Genomic DNA, 21453 nt, shown 5'->3' on the forward strand with positions numbered 1-21453 from the left:
CCCAATGTTAATAGTTTCTACAATCTCCTTAGATGTTTTCTCTGCTTGATGCATGCTGATGATCTGACCCTTCTCAAACAGACTAACATCTTTTCAACGACCACGGGATGTGTCTTTAGACATGGTTGTTTAAGAAATGAGAAGCTACTCATTGCATCAGTGGGGGTTAAATAACTTGTTGCCAGCTGAAAGATAATCACCCATGCAGTAATTATCCAATAGGAGGCTCCTGCCTATTTGCTTAGCTAAATCCAGGTGGCGTTTTTTTATTTTTTTTATTTATTTTTTGGCCAGGCAGTGTTCAACACTAGCAAAAACAATGATAGGATATATGGGGTTTTATTAGTTAACCAAGGTTAGCTTGCTGGCTAGCAGAGATTTTATGCTAAGCTGCTTAACACAGTGGCTCGGTTTAGGAAAGAGACTGGTGAACAATCTTTTCAGCCCGCAGCTACAGTCGATTTTGGGGGCAAATGGAAGGATAGAAGGAGTGAGACAGATGAACAGAGAATAACAGCAGACACATGAGAAGAAGAGGAAGACAAAGAGGAAAAATAGATAATGAGAAATAGAAGGAGACATAAGACCAGGAGGCTGGTGTTCGATTCAGCGGTGTCAAAAAAAGAAATCTCTTGCGGGAGAAAACACAACAAAAAAATATAATTTTTGGTGACAGTATTACATGTTGTGAACAGGTATATAGCTCAAATTGTTGTATTACGTATTTATTTTGAAGAGTGATCTATCTCAAAGTTGTATTTTTTTTTTTAGCCAGGCACATTAAAGTGTACTACTTTTAAAAGCATCATATATTATATTTAACTTCTTGGACTATTAATTTGTCTTGATTATTTAAAGCTGTAATTCTACCTTCCCTTTAAATTGAGCATATTTTCTTTGTAAAATTAGAAAAAGCAGAAATATTCTTAAAGATTTTAACACACAACAATTGCCTACGTAGAGTTTTACCGCACTCAGTGCTCAGAGCAGTTTTACAGAAAAATCTGAGTGAATTCTATGTGTAAAATGTAAGTGAAATATAGGATCTCTCCCTGACTCAGTTTGACATTAAGTAGGACAAGTCAGCGGAAATAAGTCTGTTGAGAAGTCGTAGCAGACTCAGTGAAGCACACTGCCTTCTCACAGGATGAGGGAGGCATTCTGTCTGAGATGGAAAACTGACTCCACTTCACATTTTGCTTCATCAATAACCTTTGATAAGATACGGAGAAACACATAGAGACAAATAAACAAAACAAAAGAAAGAAAATATTTATCAAAGTTACAAAAGAGACAGCCACCTAGCAAGACATCTTTTCATCTCCAGACTGACAAGTGTCCTATTGTTGTCATCCTTCAGCGCTACTTTGTTGTTGTTGAAAGCATCTCTGGGTTGTTGTTATCAAAGGCATAAATCACAGAGCTAGAGAGAGCCAGGTGGCTTTCATATGAACTGCTGCACACATGCTCATGTCTCACCTCTCCTCTGATCAGCGGAGACCTACAGTACACACAGAGATTTGCTCTCACATAAAATACAGAGGCTGGTGTCTGGAAATGAGCCAGAGAGAGAAAGAGCATTTACATGCACGCCAATAATTCAATTATAACCAGACTAATGCAATACGCATATTATTGCAACTCTCATGTAAACACCTTAACCAGGTTATCTTACTCACATTAAGGTCTTAATCAGAGTAAGCATAACTTGATTAACAGAGCTGGGTTGCTTGTCAATCATTCAAATTAATCTCACTGTGCGTACGTCTGGTTTCTCTCAGTGTTTGGATTCAGTGCATGGCGCCACAAAGGTCGCACAGAGAACAGGATGCCAAGAGATTTGTTTGAAACCAAATGGCTAGAGCAGAGATGACAGAAATAGTGAAACAATTAAACAGGTAATTGAGCACTTACATGAGGACGCGCCACAAATTCATCCATACTAATAATTCATACCTTTGTTGTTTTGCCATGTCCTTCTGTAATCAAAATGGACTAAAGTGCTCATGTTATCACTGGAGTTATGAGCAATCAAAATGCAATTGGTCTGAGGCTGAGGGGGGAAGGATTTTCCCTACTATGGCAAGTACCAAGCAGTGCCTAAGTGGCTCTGCAGGTGTGATTAAGTCAATTGAATGTACACAGTATTATAACACATGAGGACAAATGTAAAAAGAACTGTGAAAATAAAACAACAACAAACACTGGAGCAGTGGCTTGATCTCAAATGAGAAGGTAAGCTAGGAACAGGAATGTGCCAATTAACTATTAGCGTTTGTGCGGCTGCCTGGTGCTCACTACCAGTCTAACAGATATTTCTCTGTGCTATCAACTCTGGATGGCAGTCACAAACATAGGCTCGGATAAGTATGTTGCAAGCCATCCATAAGGTCAGCAAAAGTACAAAAATTGTTGATATGAAGCAACTTATGTGGATATCAACAAACGTGATAGCAGACTGAGAGTTATGCTAACCCAGCTACAGACATACATCTACTAAATTAAGCCAGTGAAGCTAGATGATGAAAGTTTACGTGAGTTAGTATTTAAGAACACTTGGTGGCTAAAAAATTATGTTCACTAGTGTCATCTTTTTCTGACCTGAATGAGATCTTTTCTCAGCTGGTCAAATAGTTTTCTTCACTGTTTCCATGAGAGCATCCTTTGTAAAGTATGCACAGCTACAGCTAGTGTTAGGTAACCGGCAGCGATTCTAATGACTGAGATAAGCACAAACACCAACCTTAAATTCTTGGCATCCATCCAGTCAACAGTTTATGGGAACAGAGTCTGGTGATACAGCTCAATCATGTCATATATCATGTCACTGTGCTCTGATTCAGACTGCATTTCTATGCTACAAAACATTCTATTTTTGTGTGAAACAAACAGACTTTTGTAGTCAGGTACAATAAGTACGATCAATTTTACCAGCTATCTTTATATATTGCAAAGGATAATGGTCCAAAATAATGTGAAAACACTTCAAATACCTTAAAAGCCACAGAATTTCAAATTCCTCATCCACCATCAGGAGAATACAGACAGCTCTTAAGCCCTCTAGAAATCTAGGGGAAAACATGTGGTGTACAATTTTGCAGCCACCACAGATAAACTGCAGAACAATATGACATCTCAGTAAGATGAATTGACATGTTGGTGAGCATAATGCCAACTTCTCAACTACATTCATCATTTTCGATAAATGCTGACCACATGCATGTCATCATATCATGAACAAACTAAGTTTAGAGCTTTTGCCTTGTACATGAGGTACAGATGCACTAATACTGGTAGTAAATGCTATGTTAGAATATTAAAGACCGACACATGAACAAGAACCCCAGTCTCTGTATAGTATACAAAGAGAAAACAATTTTCTGCTTCTGAATAGTAAGGTCACAAGTGGCATCTCTGATGTATGTACATATGAGTGGGTCAGTATGTGTTGGAACTGTATGGGTCTTTTTTCTTTTTCTTAAACCAAAGCTGACACTTTCTGTATGTAATGAAACTATTTGGTGCTGATCCTTTGCCATTAAGACCTTGTGGCTCCTGATTGGAGAGAGAAAAAGTCAATCACAGAAGTGGAGCGAGTCCAGAGCTCAGCAAAGCCCGGCTTTACGGTGGTAATTGCACACGTATCTTATACCTTTCAACAAATAATGAGACCTGGAAGGAGATACACTATATGGTCAAAGTTCACCCTTTCACGAGTACACAGAAAAAAAAAAAACATTCTGTGTGTAGTAGAACTGCTTTATCCCTTTACACTTCAAAAATATGTACAAAATTCAGAAGACAGTGTATTTGGGCTTCATAGCCATGAAAAGACGGCATCTGGATGCTCAGAAGAGCAACGTGTGATCTGAAGCTTCCAGGCGGTAAACATGTAATGTGTGTCTTGTGGGGACATTCAACCCCTCTTCACAAGAAGGTCAAAGGTGCAAGGGGCTGGAGCAAGTAGGGACTAAAGGATTTACTTAAGCACACTTCAGTAGGGTGGATTCTTGCCTACAAGAGAGCTCAACCTAAAGCCCCTTCAGCTGAAGAGCAGTCTCCATGCTCACCAAGTTGTCTGTCCAAACCAGCATAATGAACTGCAGATTGCCTTATTGCACATGTATATATGCTTTACACGTCTTTAGCACCAATGCATCAATCATAAATTAGAAGTAACAAAAATACTTTTCACACAGCTGTACACTGGGTGTGAGTGACTGTGATGCTGTGAGCTCAGGAAAAGCGCAGTGTCTTTTACTTTAGTTCTCAGTGACAAGAGAGCTGTTTCTTTGTAGCTGAAGTGCGTGGCAGCATAGCATCAAAGAGGACAAACTAGGCTCTTTATTGAAGTGTAGCCGCACTTTCGACCTCTTCTTTGTACTCCTTCCCATGCACTTCAGTATAAAGGAAACTGCTCCTATGCTACAGAACTGATATAAACACATTCCACTTCCACACATGCCTCAGTATTACTCGGCCACTCACACACATGCAGTGGTGGGAGATAGAGGAATGGAGAGTGAAACAATAAGGAGCAGAAAAAAGGCATTTTCAAAAAGAGAAGGGAAATCTGCCAGAGTAGATAAGGCTGAAACATTTAAATCCATTTGGTTGTGGAAATTGTGACAGTGCTTTGAGAATAAGACAAGAGTCTTGGTTCACAACCTTAATACTGAGGCAGTTTATGATGGTGACTTAAATAGAGAGAGACAGACAGGGAGGACACAGATGTCTGACCTTGCAGTGGTGCTTATGTAATGGTCTGCTTCAGTGCATTTAACTGCAGTGCTCCTTTCCAACCTGGGATCAGTAAAGGCAACATGTCTCTGCAGTCCAATCTCCTCTGACATCAGTTCTGAGACTCGGAGAGTATGAAAAGGTCCTGCGAGCTTAGACTGAATCAGTTGTTATGGTCCTGCCTGTGTGGTCCCCATAGAGCCAATCATACTAATTAAACTAGACTACTTAAGCCTCCTCTCATTAGTGTCCAAGTAAACAGCCTTAATTTTTTATGCATTTTAATGCCCATCTCCCAGTTCTGAGGGTGGTAGTGGACCAGACAGATGAATGATGAAGGGGGGTAATTTCAGGTTTTCTCAAATGAAACAGAGTGCATTAAGTGTCATTTTACCATTCAAGTTAAATATGTGTTCCTGGATCTTCACTGATCATCCCTGCAAGGCAAATTAGACTGATTTGCAGGGATGGTTCTTTTTCAAAGTAAAATGTATTAACAAATGTATTAATATTAGTAATACTACTAACAGTTACCAGAAATAAGCAGCTTTATAAATGCTATTTCGTGAGAATGATTTTAAACTAAGCACTAAACAGATTTCATTATATTTTAGCCAGTTCCATGCACTCTAGTTACACAATCAAGTGCTGCTCCAGATACCAGGGGCAAGTAGGGTAAAATGTGGCATGACCCAAAAATAGCACTGCTTCCACTTGATCACTGGAGCTGCAAACAGTGTTTCCACAGTGAGTGAAGGTATGCAGAGGGCTGTATCCTACAATTATGAGTATGCATGTATATGTCCATCCACGAGGAAAAGAGTATAGCTGAGCAACTGGAGAGCTATTAGCACAGTCAGCAGGAGGGAAGGATGGAAGGATAGAGGGAAAGGAGGGGGCAGCTGTGTGGAGTCCTAGCAAGTACCTAACTCACTGGGCTTGGAGCTCTCAAACAGTGGGTGGGATCAAAACAACAGGCAGTAGACAGAGAGCATGGTCTCGGAGACATACATATTGTGCTCTTCTGCTTACTTCCATGTCTCTGCGCCTTTCCAGTTCTGTTGCTGGTCTCCAGCAGTGTCCAAAGGTGGCAGCCATGTACGAGGCAGGACAGCTCAAGTTTCATTTCTAGACCAGCAGCTCAACAGCCGAGACATAATGAGCTTTAGCGTTGCCACTCTGCCTCTTACAGCAGCTCATCTTCCCCACCACAGGAACCTAGACTGTGGGTCTCCATGGCAGACTGTTTGCCTGCTTCTGTGTGTGAGGATGTGCCTGCTGTCCAAGGGTGTGTTAAGGCCTGGGCAAATGAGGTGAGCGTTCTCTTCCACTTTCAGGAAATAGCAAGCCTTTCAGAACTGCCTGTGTAAGAGTGCAGCGGCTGGTTTTGCAGAGACAGGTGCTCACACACCCGTAGAGATGCACGTGCATGAGCATGTGACCTGTGTGCATGTGAGCATGCAATGTGATCTGTCTTTGGTATGCACATTATTTGCACAGACAAGTTAGACCACAGAAGAAAACGATAAACAAAAATAACAGACAAACAAACAAAAATACACTGGTCCGCCTGTAAAGTGCAGAGGGACATGTTGGTGATGGGTTGCTACACCTGTTGAATCAATCCAGTAGTGACTTCCTCTGACAGGAAAGCGCTAAAACAGAGTGGCTAATGGAGAACAAAGCTGATCTGGGAGCAGTCTGGCTTTATGACTGCACTCACAGAAGTAGACAGGGTGTGACATACAGTGCTGTCCACTGACGTCACAGCAGCACACACACACTGCTGTCTCTGGGAATGGAGTCATGGCCTGGGGAGCTCGGAGAGTCTGCATGTGTGATGGTGTGTATGCATGTGCAGTCAGCATTGCTGTGGAGACAATGAGTCAGAGAGGCAGACAGGAAAGCAGAGGCCCCTGGTAGTCGGTCCACCTCCATTTGCCTTCATATGCAGCATTGAAGAGCCTTTGTGTCAGTTTTATGTCTGTGTGTGTCTGGAGTGTGAGTGTGTACAAGATGCATTGTGCATGACTGTTCAAGTGTATGAGATCACAACGCTCATCATCAGGCCCTATTTTAAGGCCTGCGACTCATGGAGTGCCCCGGCCTCCGCAGACCCATTGGGCTAATGATCAGCCTTGGCAATTAAAGCCAATCTGTGAGTCAGTGTGGCATCAGGAGGGCCATCTGCTTCCAGCCCTGTAGCACTCACTCTGGCCTGTGGGACCACTTGCTGGGGTCACAGCTCACCCAGCTTGTAGAGAAATGGTCACAAGATCTAAGGAACAATCTGCTGTGTAACTCTAGCTCAACGGAAACCTGTTCTACTGATGTGGTTCGGCTGTGTGTGTCCCTGTCTCAAGAGTGCCGTAAAAACACAAACTGTGGGATCTATCTTATGGAGGACAATGTTGCATGTACCCATGACACAAGTTAGCTCCACATCAGCCTCAGGCCAGTGATTCTTTCCACCTGCTCCAGTATTGCAGCCAAGACTTGTACTGAAATGGGAAATATAAGATGTCTGAGCATGGTGTCCCAAACTACATTATCATCCACACAGAGAGTAATTAACTATAGCCAACAAGAAGAGAGTTTCATTTACAGAAAGTTTGAGAAGCATCCTCCGCACTTTAATTACTGGAGAAACTAGTTTCAGCATTGCCACAGCAGGGTCTTTACCCACAAGGGGATATTACATTTTCAGTGTGTTTACATCTATTATCAGCTTCCCAATCACCTGCATGGAGCTTTAAATTCCACAATCCTGTTCAAAAGCTGGTATGCAAATAAACTACCCTGCACCTGACATTCTCCAACAACATATTCTCTTGCAAATCCTTTCAAAAGATACTCAGTATCATATAAAACAAATGCACAGGCCAAAGGGCAGTCCAATCAGTCCTCATTGCATACTAAATAATGGAGCAGACACACTCTACAACTACGTCACCAAACAGACAAACCTATGTCCTGGGCGACCAACTGTACGTCAAAGGTTCACAGTGCTATGTCGACCATGTCAACACATTTCCATCTCCCAGCAGCAGACGTCTGCTAAACCCTGGGAGGCCAGCAGGGCAATGCCCTAGTGTGACCTCAGGTGCATTTATCATATGCTTGGTTGGCTCTGACCCAGTTCATACAGGCATTCATCCCTCAAGAGCAGCCGCCATCCAACCAGTTGCACAAGTCAGCAGTTCGTTTTCCCCTATGTGCCACCTGCTGGGAGGGCAGCTGCTCCTTGTACATTTGTATTCTTCTCATAGAGGAAAAGGAAGTTCAAAAGGTCATCAGTCTTCTTTTTGCTGTTATGCACAGTCATATACAGCAACAAAAAGCTTGGTTTCCAATGGATCTATGCAGAATCTACATCTTGCCCTAAGTGATGAGGTTTTTCCGTGCACAAGTTGGAGCCAAACAAAATAAAAAATGCTAAAAAACATTTACTCAAATCATTGCAATGCAGAATGGCACCCACACAATAATAAACCTCAATATGGAGTCTCTTTGGTCAGACATTTAAACTTTTTTTTCCCAAGTAAGTATCTAAATTTCTTGCTGGATTGTGCAACTTGTTTAGTGGATCTGGTCAAATATTAATATAAATCCATGTACTGTGCCTTAAGCAAAAGCAGGATGAAACAGCCCAGCAAGGACAGACCTGACTTTCTCTTTAATGTACGGGACAGTCTGGTAGTCAAACAGGCCACCCTGCATGATTCTCATATTCGGCAGTAAGAGAAGTTGTGGAATCCAGGACCACCTGCTGAGGGAAGTCCTGTTTACTTCCAAGCAGAAATAGAAATCTACTGCACGCTGATTTAAGGCTTTTGAAATGTCATTTTCTGTCAGTTAGGTATGATGGAGTGTGCTGTTCTGTCTCAGGCATGGTCGGCTGGTGGAGATGGCGATACAGAGGGACGGAGGCTACCGCGGTGCTATCCCACACGCCATGTCTGCTGTGGGAATGAGGTCTGACAAAGACGAAGCGTGTGAAAAGAAAAGGACATGGCAACAGCACAAGAAAAACAGATGGAAAACCAATCCCCCACCAACAACAACCTAATCCAAACACAGCATACACACACAAACACTGGCTATTATAATGCGTTGTGAGAAAGACACACAGAATGCAGTATTTTCTTATTAACAGTCTGGAGGGTCTTTAGTGTTAAGGTAACCTAAAATTACTCAACCCTCTGCCCTCATTGCACTCTTCCTGCCTTACTCCTGCCCTATGCCTCCCTTAATTATCCTTTTCCTCTGTTCTTTTAATACTCAAGAGGCTGACTCACTGGACCTGAATTGCTGTTTGTCTGTCATGACATCTGAAATAGCTGGATGACTGAGTGTTATGTCTTTCACTCACTCAGTCTGCGTCTCTCCCCTGATGGGACCCCACTAACATCTTCATCCCTGGTTTTTCAGTGTAGCATAATGACCTCCTAGTAGCAGGCCTAATGGAGCCATAATGGTCACTTATGCCAGGGGAGGCTCTGAGGGCACGGCTGCGGAGGCAGCAAGTCGCACAGGAAGACGGGAGAGTGGAGAGAGGCTCCTGGTTAAGTCCCTCCACCTCCGCCTTTTCCCTTCGTGCACCGCTGTTGAATCTCAGTCTTTGTATGAATCTGGCATTTGTGTGTGTGCGTACGTTCAACTGTGCATTCATGTGCGTGTAATGAAAGGAACTGATACAAGACTGGTTAACAATAGAAAGTACAATATGAATGTGTGAGGGGTGTATCCCTGTTTTTGGTGTTCACTTCTACAGCTTATTCACAGGCATAATGCACATACAGACTACATTTTCTTTTTTTAATTACATTTTTTCCTTAGACAAGCTTCTTATTCATGCATACACCACATGCACAATAGAGAGTACTACCACTCTCAAACCTCTTCATATTTCTTCTTCTATATTTGCTACTACTGCTGGCAGAAATGATACTGTACATAAACTACAGAGCACAAGCTTATTGCACTTATTGCTTTCTTTCTAGCATTTGCATTTTTATTATGCACAGCGAACACAAGGATCATTCACTATATCCTGTCTTAGTCTAGGGTATTCTGAGACTAGTAAACAACGGTTCAATGCACTGGAAGGCTGTGATCAAACAGGATATTTCTTCTGAATGTGACTTCAAATCCCTTAATCACGTGAAGTTCTCCAAACTTGACACCTGGTTAAAATGCGGCACATCTTGGGATTGTTCCCGAGGGCGCTGGAAGTTGAATAATACAATAGCACATTTATCAACTAGTTAATGCTAATTAGACTGTTGCATAGAAATGAGAATAATGTACAGCAATGTCCCTTATGTCTTGTCAGCTCCTGCTTTCTCTCTTTTTAGTAGTACTCACAGCTGTGTTTGGGTGTTGAATTAGACAAAATATATTATAAGAAACGCAAAATGTAATCATTATCTTACGGCAGGGTGGAGATCCTCAGGTAGTGAAAGCGTATTTTACAACCTCAACTCAGGCAAAATTAAAAAAAGACAAGCTTGTGCAAATATTTGGAGATATATTAAGAGCAAGATTCAAATATGAGGCATAAGGCAAAGATTTTAATTTCAACCGACCTTCAGAGTTTCCTTCTTCTAAAGCCAACTCAGTGCAGTCCAACCATTTTTAACTGTAGTATCTTGGGGATGGTGCACTCTAATATCTGACAGACTCAAAGTGAGGTCATTTTGTGCCTCATTTTAATTCAAAGATGCTTTCAATTTTAGTTTGCTTTTTGGAGTCTGATAAATGTTGGCTCTGGAGTCACATAATTTAAATAAAGCTCTGTGTGCTTGATTTTTATACTTTGATTCTTTCCGCTGCTGCCATCTGGGATGAGCAACAACTCAGTTTTCAGTGAAAGTTACTTCCTGGTTTTCTTGGGGCTAATGTGGACATTTCTCAAAAAATGGTTGCAACGCAGAGTATCTCACTGTCTACTTTTCTAAAAGGAGTATCACTCAGAAAGAATGTTACTTTTCATTATATTTATGGCAAGAAAAGCAACACTGAGGCAATGTTTGACTGAAGAATACATTTCTGTCAGTTCAAATTGGTTTGATGCCATACATTTGCACAATAATCCTACAGCTTTAGGTTCACAGGCAAGTGACGTGTGGGTTGAAAAGCTGAAAATGAACTGAAGCGCAATGACTGACATGTCAGCTACTTACCCAGACTTGTGCTAAGTGATACTGATACTGCATTCACAGGTATTCACCAGCCTGACATTACTCTAAAGCTATTTTTGAGGGTTATAGAGGTACCTGCCAATGCTGTCATCTCAGTTTAACACATATCTATTATTGCAGTCAGTTGAGGGTAGTAACAGTGCAGCAGCAGCTGTTAAAGAGTATGTTAAGCCACGGCAAACAAATACATTCTCTCATTTAATGCTGGTGGTATTTAGTCTGAGAGATCTAATGCACCGGAGGTGGATGAAACTTCTTTAGTAAGTGAAGTGATTAAAACCCACACAGCAACACTATGTAGTTAATCCAAAGTACACAGAAGACTGTTCATTAACTAGCCTGCTAGCGTCTGCTGGCTTTAACTAATGTGTTCGTTTTTTCTGCAAGTGAATTTCAATGATGTAAATATTTTAGTCAGACTAGTTAGAAAATGGTGTCATCTAAGACCAAAACAGAACAACCTTATGGCATTTCTTCTGGAAGCATGTTGTGGGTGTGAGCAAAGAAGCAAAGACAGCACTCAATGCCAAGTGCGGCTACTTCAGGGACTGAACATTAATCTGGAGATTTAGTTATAAATTAAGGGCAAAAAATACATCTATAAATATTGTCTTATATGTCTCTATGTGGAGCCATGACACCAGTGAAATGACTCTGAGGGAAGTGTCCTAATTTAAGATAAAGCTAGGAACAACCTCAGCACAAGTGCAGTGCTCTTCATCTTAAACAGTGCGGATGTTTACATCCACACAGAGGAGAAAACAACAACATGACAACACTCACAAATCACTGTGTCACATTCACATGCATACACTGCAATTCCCTGAGCTTGCATTTGACACTGACAATTCCACTGCTTGCCATCAAAGTTCTGTACGTGCATCAGCACAATCTGAGAACGTGTGATATTTTTTATGGCGCCCAGATCAGACAGAGAGGACTGTTACAACCATTCCAACAAACAAGTCGGCCTGAAGCAGTGGAAAATCCATTACTTAGACAAAACACACAAACCACTAATTATATCCACTACAATAAATAAATTCTGATGAATAGAAACACACAAGAAGGCTTGTTGTTCTTGGGATGGTGCTTATTTGTTGCACCTCCTTACCATTTGTAATTCTGACGTTAAGGTAAACATGGCTGTGGCTACAACACATGCAGCACAGCCCGTTGTCTCGGAAATGAAGTCGAGAATTCAATGTGGAGGTGAAGCATGATGCTGAAATTATCCTGCAACAGTGTAAACAGTGTGTAAGTACAGCTGTGCATATAAAATGCAGCTCAGACGACTAATATCTAAGAAGGTGAAGCCTCTGTAGCCAGTAGATCTTACTTAGTTATCAACATTTTGATTCCATTCAGTGTTTCCAATCAGACTGAATTGTGTGCAGACTACATGTACTTTCTGCGTCACAAAACAAATGCAAATGCCTTTTTGCATTTTTAGATGAAGCCAAAATTTGTGCTATTCTTATTGCTTTGTTCTTTTACTGTCAGGTTATTCTGCCAGTAACCCTATTAATGCTCATTGTGGTCTGTGGATGTGTCATTTATCCTCCATTGTTGGGGCACACATGCGAGTCCAGCTGGTAGAAAGGGGTTAATGATACAAGGACAGGCTACTTCATCTACAACATCAATTGTGCTTAAAGGTTCAAAGGCTATGTTTTAAATTACGATTAATTTCTTCTTAATCTTCCTCATTGTATGCAATATGTATAAAATTACCTTTTTAACATTACTCAAATAGTAAACATAACACATCTGTGCCAGGGAAACATCTGTTGAAAGTGCTCAGAGTGTTTTTCCGACAACGCAAGCCACAAATAATTTCACAATAACATTTTAAGTACCACTAAATAAAACTGTTTGCCCTTTGGCGTAATGCTCCCATTGCTGCTCACTTGCACGGACAAATAGTTTTTGACAAATGTAGGATGATCTGATTTGCATCAGTAATATATACAGTACAGTATCGGGAATATGCAAAGCAATCTAAGTGCATTAATAAGTCATGATGTCTACGCTATGATAAAGTATTTTGCAAGCAGGTCACGGACGACAAATACAGACACAAACATATTGCATGTGATCGATATCAAATGCACTATGTGATCAATGTTGGAATTAATTGGGAGTGGCATAGTGTTTAACAGACACTGAGCTGGTGTGTGCTTCCAGTCTGACTGGCTGTACAGAAGGCTGCTTTTTACCCATCTATTACTGAGGTTGTGTATACTTCACCTCTGTTCTAGTTTTTCTTTTGTACAACTGAACTCTCTTTCAGCTGCAGTGATGTCAGCTTTGATTTCTCTTCTTCTGTGTATGTCCTATTGCGTTTTTGTAGCTAATTCAGTGTTTCATCACTGATCAATGTTTTATCACCGCTTTATCTTGACAATTGAACAATCGCCTGAATGCTTTTTTTCTGTTAACAGTGGACCCCTGAGGTTTACAGGGTGTAAAAAAAAAGCCTTGAAATGCTGCCCACAATTTATGCCTCCTGGATCTAGCCATCTAGCTCCATTTATTTAGCGTGCTTCAGCGAGGCGGTGTACAGTGGGAGAAAGACTTTGATCTTAAATTGAAGATGCTTCCCCCATCTTAGTAAGGAAGGACACTAGTCAATATTTGGCCTGAGGTTATTTAATTTGGACAAGGTGTTTGATTCATACATTAAAATTTCCAATTACCTGTCAAGAGTTGAGCGAGCCCAGAGGAGGTTGTTTTAATCATACAGCTTTATCAAACTCTTTAAATTGAGTTTAACATGGACAGCATCATACATTCTGCCTCGAGGAAGGTGATATCCTTTAATTTGTTGTAAATAGTAAACATTTAAAAAATCCATGTTTAACTAGAGTTACTTATACTAGAGTATATTGCTCTTCGCTCCTTTCTCTTTCAGTCCCTCCTCACTGGTTTTGTCGATTAAATAACTCCTTTATAAACTGATAATTATTTATTTGGACAGATTCTAAATCACATCTTAGCTGTGTGCTGCATTATAAAACCATTCTTTTGATTGTTGGTGTGACTAAGGATTCATATCAGTTAAAATAAATGGTTATTGTACTCCTAAATTAGGTTATTTTTAAAAAAACGAATAGACTAACCACATCTGCATGCTTCTCATGTTCATCCACATTAACGAGTGGGTGCTATTCCCTTTTTTCCATCAGAAAATATTGTGGTCAAATATAAAACTAGCATATGTCTGTTCTGCAGGTGGTCACAGCTGGACCTCCTGTTTTACCATTCCTGAATCTATTTCACAAAGATATTACAGGAGATCTGAGCGGCTGTCAGATATTTTCCATTCCGTCTTATCAGCGGAAGGAATGATGTCTGGCATGGCAAACAAAGTATGTGTAAAGTCCCTAAATAAAGCATGAAATTGACAGGATGCCTGTCTAAGTAAGGCGCCACAGAGCCACAGGCCCCTCTTGCAGCAGACAGGTACAGCTGCTCACCTCCAGACTGCACGCCTCCTATTTGGACTCCCATTAAAGTGCCCGGCGCTGCAGGTCAACACTTTTAATGCAGAAAATGACTTCATTCATTTTCCATTATAAGAACCACATTCTTAAAAATCTGCCAACACAAAGAGATGCTTATTTTTCCGCTTCTCCACAGAAGAATTTGCATACATTGGACCAGTGAAGGCGAAGAACTTCTCCCATTTTAGCCATTTGGTCATGGTAGTGCTCAAGTATGGGATAAAAAGGAGTAAGCAATTTACTTCACTATATGTCAGCTTTCAAGACGTCGTTTAGAAATCCAGACACGTAGGATACTTATAGCCCTGCAGATTATTTGGTGACTGACGTGTATATTGATGATCATGTGCGCATGTGGATGCAAGCGCGTGTCTGTGTGTCTGATTGTGCTGCTTGAGAGTGCAAAACAGAAATCAGCCGCAGCACTGATATTTTAAGAAAGCCTTTAACTCACCAGGGAACTGGTAGCTGTAGCTGGGTGCAAATCCAGTGTATCCGCGACCATACGTTGCCACAATATTAGGGTAACCTAAGAGAAAGAAGGGACAAAATATGTATGAATTACCAACAATGTGACACCGGTATAGCTCAAAAACAAACACACACATGATGGTGTGCAGATGCAATACTCGTTTGCCAGTTCATTAGGTACACTAGTGAAAATAAATGCATTCTAATATAATAATCCTGCACCTCCATGACTGTTCTAATGCTCAGTTTATGATGGAACAGCTTCAGAAAGGTGGTAATTCAATTGGATGATCATTTTACACGATGTAGTATGTGGTGCTGTAAAACCTGATTGAATTAAACACTAAAGTGTGTTTTGTTAAATCAAAATCAAAATAACAGAAACGTGTCGAGACAACACAATATAATTCAACAATGCTACAAACCACAGCCTCCAAAATGAAAACACGGCGCTCTATTTTAAACAAATGCTGAACACTGTAACCTTCGTGAGGCTAGGATTTGGTGCAGTGCTGTTATACTAGAAAGCATTTGTTTTTACCAGTGTACCTAATGAAATGGCAAGCGAGTGTATATCCACTTAGAGGGGGAAACTAATCTTGAAAGGATGGCCTTCAGAGTCTTACTGAAGTGTTCTCATTTTGTCAAACAAGCTCTCATGTAATGTAATACCCTTCAAAAATAAAACTAGAATAACATAAACATGAGCCTGAAATAATTAGGAGAAAGGATCCCACTTTTGGAATTAACACTTTTCTGAGTTGCCTTGTGCGGAAAACGGTAACAGGCAAGAAGTAATTTATTTTTATGCCTGGAGCCAAATAAAGAGGTGGCGTGTATTTATAGCTCATAACGTTAATGGTACATTGTCAGCTGAAAAACATTGGCTGTGTGCACAGTCTGACAACAAGCACCACCCTCAATCAATGGTCAACTGTCACAATTACATTAAACTCTAATCTTGATCACGCTGCTCTCGACGCCTGCCCTGTACGACTTTGTTTTACGACTGCTCAGATCATGAGATCTCAGTGATTAGCTCAATGAGTAAAGTGTTTTTACAACATGCAAGAATAATGGCCACAGCTATAAAGCTAGAGCCCAGACTGTACAAATATTCACTTTAAAGGGAAGCAGACCTGGCGATTTAAAATGCATGTATTACATAGCTGCTAATACCCCTCTTTAAATTAAACAAGTTACTCTACATGGATCAATATCTTGTTTCACATTTACACATTTAAGGCGCTGCAACAGAAGCCTTAGAGCAGTTAATTAACAGAGTTTTTATTTTCTTTCACAGGCTTCATTTTCATACATTTTTTTAGTTCAGGTCTTCACTGGGGCCAGGTTTTAAGAGCCGGTGCCAAATTTGGTAAATAGCTGGAAACCAAAGCACTGATAAGCCGCTCTTGGTTCATAACTGTCTAATTCATTTTCTCTCTTTATTTAACCATAGGTTCCCAGGCATTTTTATAGCTCCGTGTCATAACACTTTATAGCAGGCTCCTTGAAAAAACGGTGTCTGTTTATGTTCTGGGGTCTTCACCATGGCAGAAAGGTTCCTGTTTTAATATGTCTACATGTAAGTGATAGCCGCGGATTTGCACCTGCGGCAAGATAATTATTTGTCTATCGTTTTGAACTAGGTTTAAACAGCTATTAAAATTTACGTGCATATCTGGAGATATGCAATGTCTCAGATGCTAAGCTGTATCTTATGTACAGACATTAGCAAGTGTTAGATCGCTACCTCACTCTATCTGACAACAGAAACATTATATACTCTTTAACTGCTCCCTTTCACATTACTGATGCAGGTAGATTAACTGAATCCAAATGCATTCACAAAATAATCTATTTTGGTGGTGGTATGAGTTTTGCTTTAGAAAACGTCACATAAATAAAGGTTATGTAGAGGGAATCTGAAAATCATTTAATCAGTTCATTAAAAAGGCAACATTCAGGGGAGCTTCCACAAGAGGAAAATGCACACCAGGTTAACCAGGATGAACCCCAAAATGGGAAGGGCACATGTCTTGGGGTGTAATGGCAGGGGTATAATTTTAATTTAGGTGTATTTTACTTTTTTGGCAAGGACTTAAACCATTAAATGCTACTTTCAATATGTATTTTTTATGTATTGATTATAGGTCCTGGGATGCGAGATGGGAGTGCAAAGGTCTGGCCAGATTCTAATATATAGTACTTTACCACACAATAATATTATACTTGTAAGTGGATCCCCTGTTATACCAATATTTTGATGGTTAGGTTAGCCATGATTTGCCTACAATTAAGGAAATATTTAACCAAGCTACTGAATTATAAAACATGCTGATGATGGCAAATGTAACTTCCAGATCTGAAATCCAAAGTCAAACTTTTCGTGCAGGTCTGAAGTTGTTCAGTCCCTGAGTGGATGGAGTATTGCAAGGAGGCCCCAAAGAGGACCCAGTGTCATTAGAAAAATTTAAGAGTAGCAGATGTATTGTTCATCTGCTGTCATGATTCTTATTACTACCACAGACCCACCAGTTAATTAGCTGGACAGTTTTCAGACAGAAGCAGCTGTGGGCAACATATTGAGAAACCGGGTGTGAGGGAGCAGGCAGCTAGGAAGCGGGATACAGACAAAACAAGAAATATGAGAAGAGTGGGTGGCGGAGCGAGTGGGCCTGTGTGTGAGTCAGTGAGAATTTGAGCACCATCAAAGGTAATACAAACATAATTAACCCTCTAATTATGGTATATGTCTAAGTCTTTATCTGCTTTCCTCAAGCTATTATCACCTTTAACCATAAGCCTGGACTAAATTACCTAGTAGGATGAAGTCCTTTAGGCTAGGAATGAATCACACGAGCCAGCCTTGATAACTCTTTCTTTATTTTGTGCAAGCTACCCCTCAGAAACGGACCTCTTTCAGGCTTACATGTCGTCAGTTCTCGTTAGCTGTGTCATTTCCTGATAAAGTGGGTGCAGTCACATTACCACTGAATGCCTGGATAAAAAAACTGGGGTGGCAAATTCCTAAGCTTCTGTACATACTGCCGTTCTGGAGAAATTGTAGAGCCAGTAAAGCAGAAATTACATATACGCAGTTGCATGCATGAGTCTACAGCACGGAGGAGTCAAAACATACTTTGCATGCTTGCGTATTCTTGTACATGTGAGTGTATGCAGGCCGGGTGTGTGTGTATGATTGCGACAACGTGTGTAGATGCTCTGTTCTGTATGCCTCAGAGCCTGTGCCAGCTGGAATCAGAAAGGTTGACCTTGGTCATAAATATCTAATCAGTGTTTGCTGTCCATGAAAAAGTTCAATTTATTCCTGACCCAATGGGAAAATGCCTCTCCCAGACCCTCTCCCCGTCTCTCGCAGACAAAAAACGAAATTCAACTCGGAGAGGCGGTGAGGGGAACCTTAACCTGGCATGGATGAAGTAGGACAGAGGCTACGCTAGAAAAAAAAATAACAATCCTCATCAGCTGCAGATGAGAAGTCATCACCGGGAAGCTATAGATGGATAGCTTTCACAAAACCCTTCATTGTTTGTTTGGTCTGAAAAGATCTGTGATATGAGACAATGAAAAGCTATCACAGACTGTAAAGTATTGGATATTATGTGTTTGATACTGTCTTACTGTCAAACTGAATAAATGCCAAACTGAAATTGTTGGCTTAGATACCACATCTCTTCATACTTCTTTGTTTTTTCTTCTACGTTTTCTGAAATGGCAAAAAACCTTTTCATTGTCTGATATACAGCTTTACAGCAGGTTCCACACTGCTAAATGAAGAAATTGCAGTCTGATGTGTGCACGAAGTGTCACAGGAGAAAACAACAAAGTGATGTGACAACATTTGAGTTAATCTACGATCTCGCGAAATCCTCAGTATGTGAAAACCGTCAAAGGTTCTGAAACAAGGCAGTGGGAGGAAAGAAGAAAGCTACAGAAAGCAGGAGATAATTCTCTGTCTCTCCTACCATTTCACTAAATGAAGCCTGCCATTGTGCCTGGCCTTGTGGCGGCCTCTTAGTGCTCTTATTTGCCTTATTAATATGCATGCTAATGTACCTATTTTATGGCTCAACAGTTCTGATTCACTTTAAAATCAATTATCCATCTGGTACACCCATACCTCGCCCGGGCTCAAATGTGTATTAATTTCAGCAAACATACATCGGCACAACACAATAAAGATAAATGCCTCGATTAGAGGCAGTAAACAAAGGAGCTAGGGATGGCTTTAATGAGATTTGGCACAAAAGGAGCTTACACTTTCTTAAATAATGAGCCTAGGGTCCCTTTTTCCAAATGCAAATTATATAAAGGAATGTTTCGCTGTCCTTGTTCCAATTTCATTTAGATAAGAGTGTCTCCAAACAAGTTGGCTGTTAATATTCTCACATGAGCACATCACTGCCTTTCTGCCTGCCGTCTCCCAATGGAGGGGAAGAGTGCTCTCCTCTCCGCAGACACATTAGTCTGTAATAAGTTCCGAAAAGTTCACTGTGCTTGTTAAATACTTTTAACAGATGAGATGGAACCGGGAACGACTTAGATGGGGCTGACAGAAGCGCTTGGCCTGACTTATCAACACTCTTACCACAAATACGGAAAGGTCAAGACTGAAATAACCCTGACAGCTTAAAGCAACTGCATATAGATAAATGGACAGATAGATAATATGGACAGACATAGAGTGGAGATAATTTGCATACTACGCTTAATTTTTCTTGGTGAAAATAGTATCGCTGCTCAAGAAAATGCAAAAAAGCAACAGATAAATGTGAATCAGCTTGCAGATAAAAATGCATGACTGTGGCTCTGCCTGCACCTGCTACAAGGGGGAAGGGAGGAGCGACTTGCAAGGCAAAATGAGTCTCTTACAATCATGTGTGTTTTCCTTTAGAAGGAAAAAATAAATCATTTATATGACGGCAAATCCATTTGGTTGAGCAGTACAATCAAATTATATGCATATAAAATGATAGATAGCTAGATGGATAGATGGATAGATATATAGACAGATAGATAGATAGATAGATAGATAGATGGATAGATAGATGGAAGGATGGACGAATGGAAAGAGGGAGAGAGAGTGCAGTAGTGTTAAATAAAAAGGGCCACAGGCAAGGGCTGGATGGTAATGAAGAGGGGTGGGCCAGCAGCTGAGGTCCCTGTAGATGAGATCTCTCCCTGACATGTGTGTCCCCTTCATTACCCATTAAGGGGGGCATAGTGATGAATCCTTAATATGACATTACACCAATTTTCCTCTTCATTTAGCCTGCTAATGTGCTGGTCTGCTCCTATATGCCCAGGGGCTGTCGGTACCAGACTCAACCAGAAATAGACCACAGTGGCCACTGGTGGCACACCTTGAAGCAGCCTAATTAGGGGCAGCGCCCACCTAATGGGGCTATCTCAACAAGAGTTTGTAGAAGTAGATTATTTTTTTTTTTTTTTTACCAAATGGTGAACATGTCTCACACTTCATCTGCACATTTGCAACCTGGTAAAAAAAAATGTGTCACTTTAAAATAACTGTTGTGTATCAGCTGTTACTTGATAGACACAATTCAGAATCAGTTCAAGCTTAATATATGCATATTCTATGCATATGCATATTTTATAAAGGATTACTTGTTGGATGTGTGTGCATATGTGTCTGTGACTCACTCAGCATGCCCATCCCCAGCATGAAGGCATCCATGGTGTAGGGCAGACCCCTGGCTCGCCCTCGTGTACCTGGTGGGAACATCACCTCCTTGGGCTGGGCCTTCTTACATTCTACCTATGTAGACAGACAAACACACACACACAGATATGCACACGTACACACACAAAAAAAAAAACACAAACACACACACAAAGACAAACCATTAGACTGTGTAGGTACACAACCAGACAGATCTGACAGGGCTGTCTCGCCGCTTTAAGGCGGTTTTCTATTTGACTTGCATAGTGCTAGATGTTTTCCATAGAGGAAAAAAACAAGGCTGAGTCAATCTGAGCACCTCACATTTTAGAGGAAAGTCTCCAAGGAAAACTTACAATCATGCTCCTCCTGCATTAAAGCAAAGGTTATTGCTCCAGTGAGCATGTGCCCAGCGCCTCGGGGAAATACAAGCTAAATACTTTCCAAGAGTTTGCGAGACATCAAGGTAGGAGAAGCTCTGTTCTTCAGTGCTATTACCACAGCCCCACACTGTGACAATATGTCCAGTCTCTTTGTGGAAGCTTTTTGTCTTTTTATCTAAGCCCAGAATCATTTCTAAAGAAGCAATCTCTTTGACAAACCCCTACATTTCTATCTGTTTGGTCTAACTAAAGCTTTGTCAAGGTATTTTATCATCTAAAGCCAGTCAAAAAAGATGTGCTTCAAAACTAAATATGGCTGTTTTTATTTTGTATACTTGTGTGTTGTTGCTGGGCTGAAGTCCCCAGTGTCCCACAGTCCAATCCCACCTGCAGCACTCATCTTCTTCCTGCATTTATTTCTCTCACTCCAGTTCTCACACATA

At 40.8% G+C, this 21453-nt stretch overlaps 1 protein-coding gene across 5 annotated transcripts in view; it reads right to left on the reverse strand.

Moving 5' to 3' along the window:
* LOC311502857 (RNA-binding protein Musashi homolog 2) overlaps window positions 1-21453 on the reverse strand; it is a 241153-nt gene that overhangs the window by 29700 nt on the left and 190000 nt on the right. For all 5 annotated transcript variants that reach the window (XM_084565270.1, XM_084565273.1, XM_084565272.1 and 2 more), the window contains 2 exons: window positions 20609-20723; window positions 14904-14978 (listed from right to left, as the gene is read on the reverse strand). In XM_084565270.1, the coding sequence (XP_084421396.1) occupies window positions 14904-14978; window positions 20609-20723 (190 nt within the window). The remainder of the gene's footprint in view (window positions 1-14903; window positions 14979-20608; window positions 20724-21453) is intronic.

The sequence above is a fragment of the Chelon labrosus genome (assembly GCF_963514085.1).
Source record: "Chelon labrosus genome assembly, chromosome: 17".
In the NCBI taxonomy this organism is placed as follows: Eukaryota; Metazoa; Chordata; class Actinopteri; order Mugiliformes; family Mugilidae; genus Chelon; species Chelon labrosus.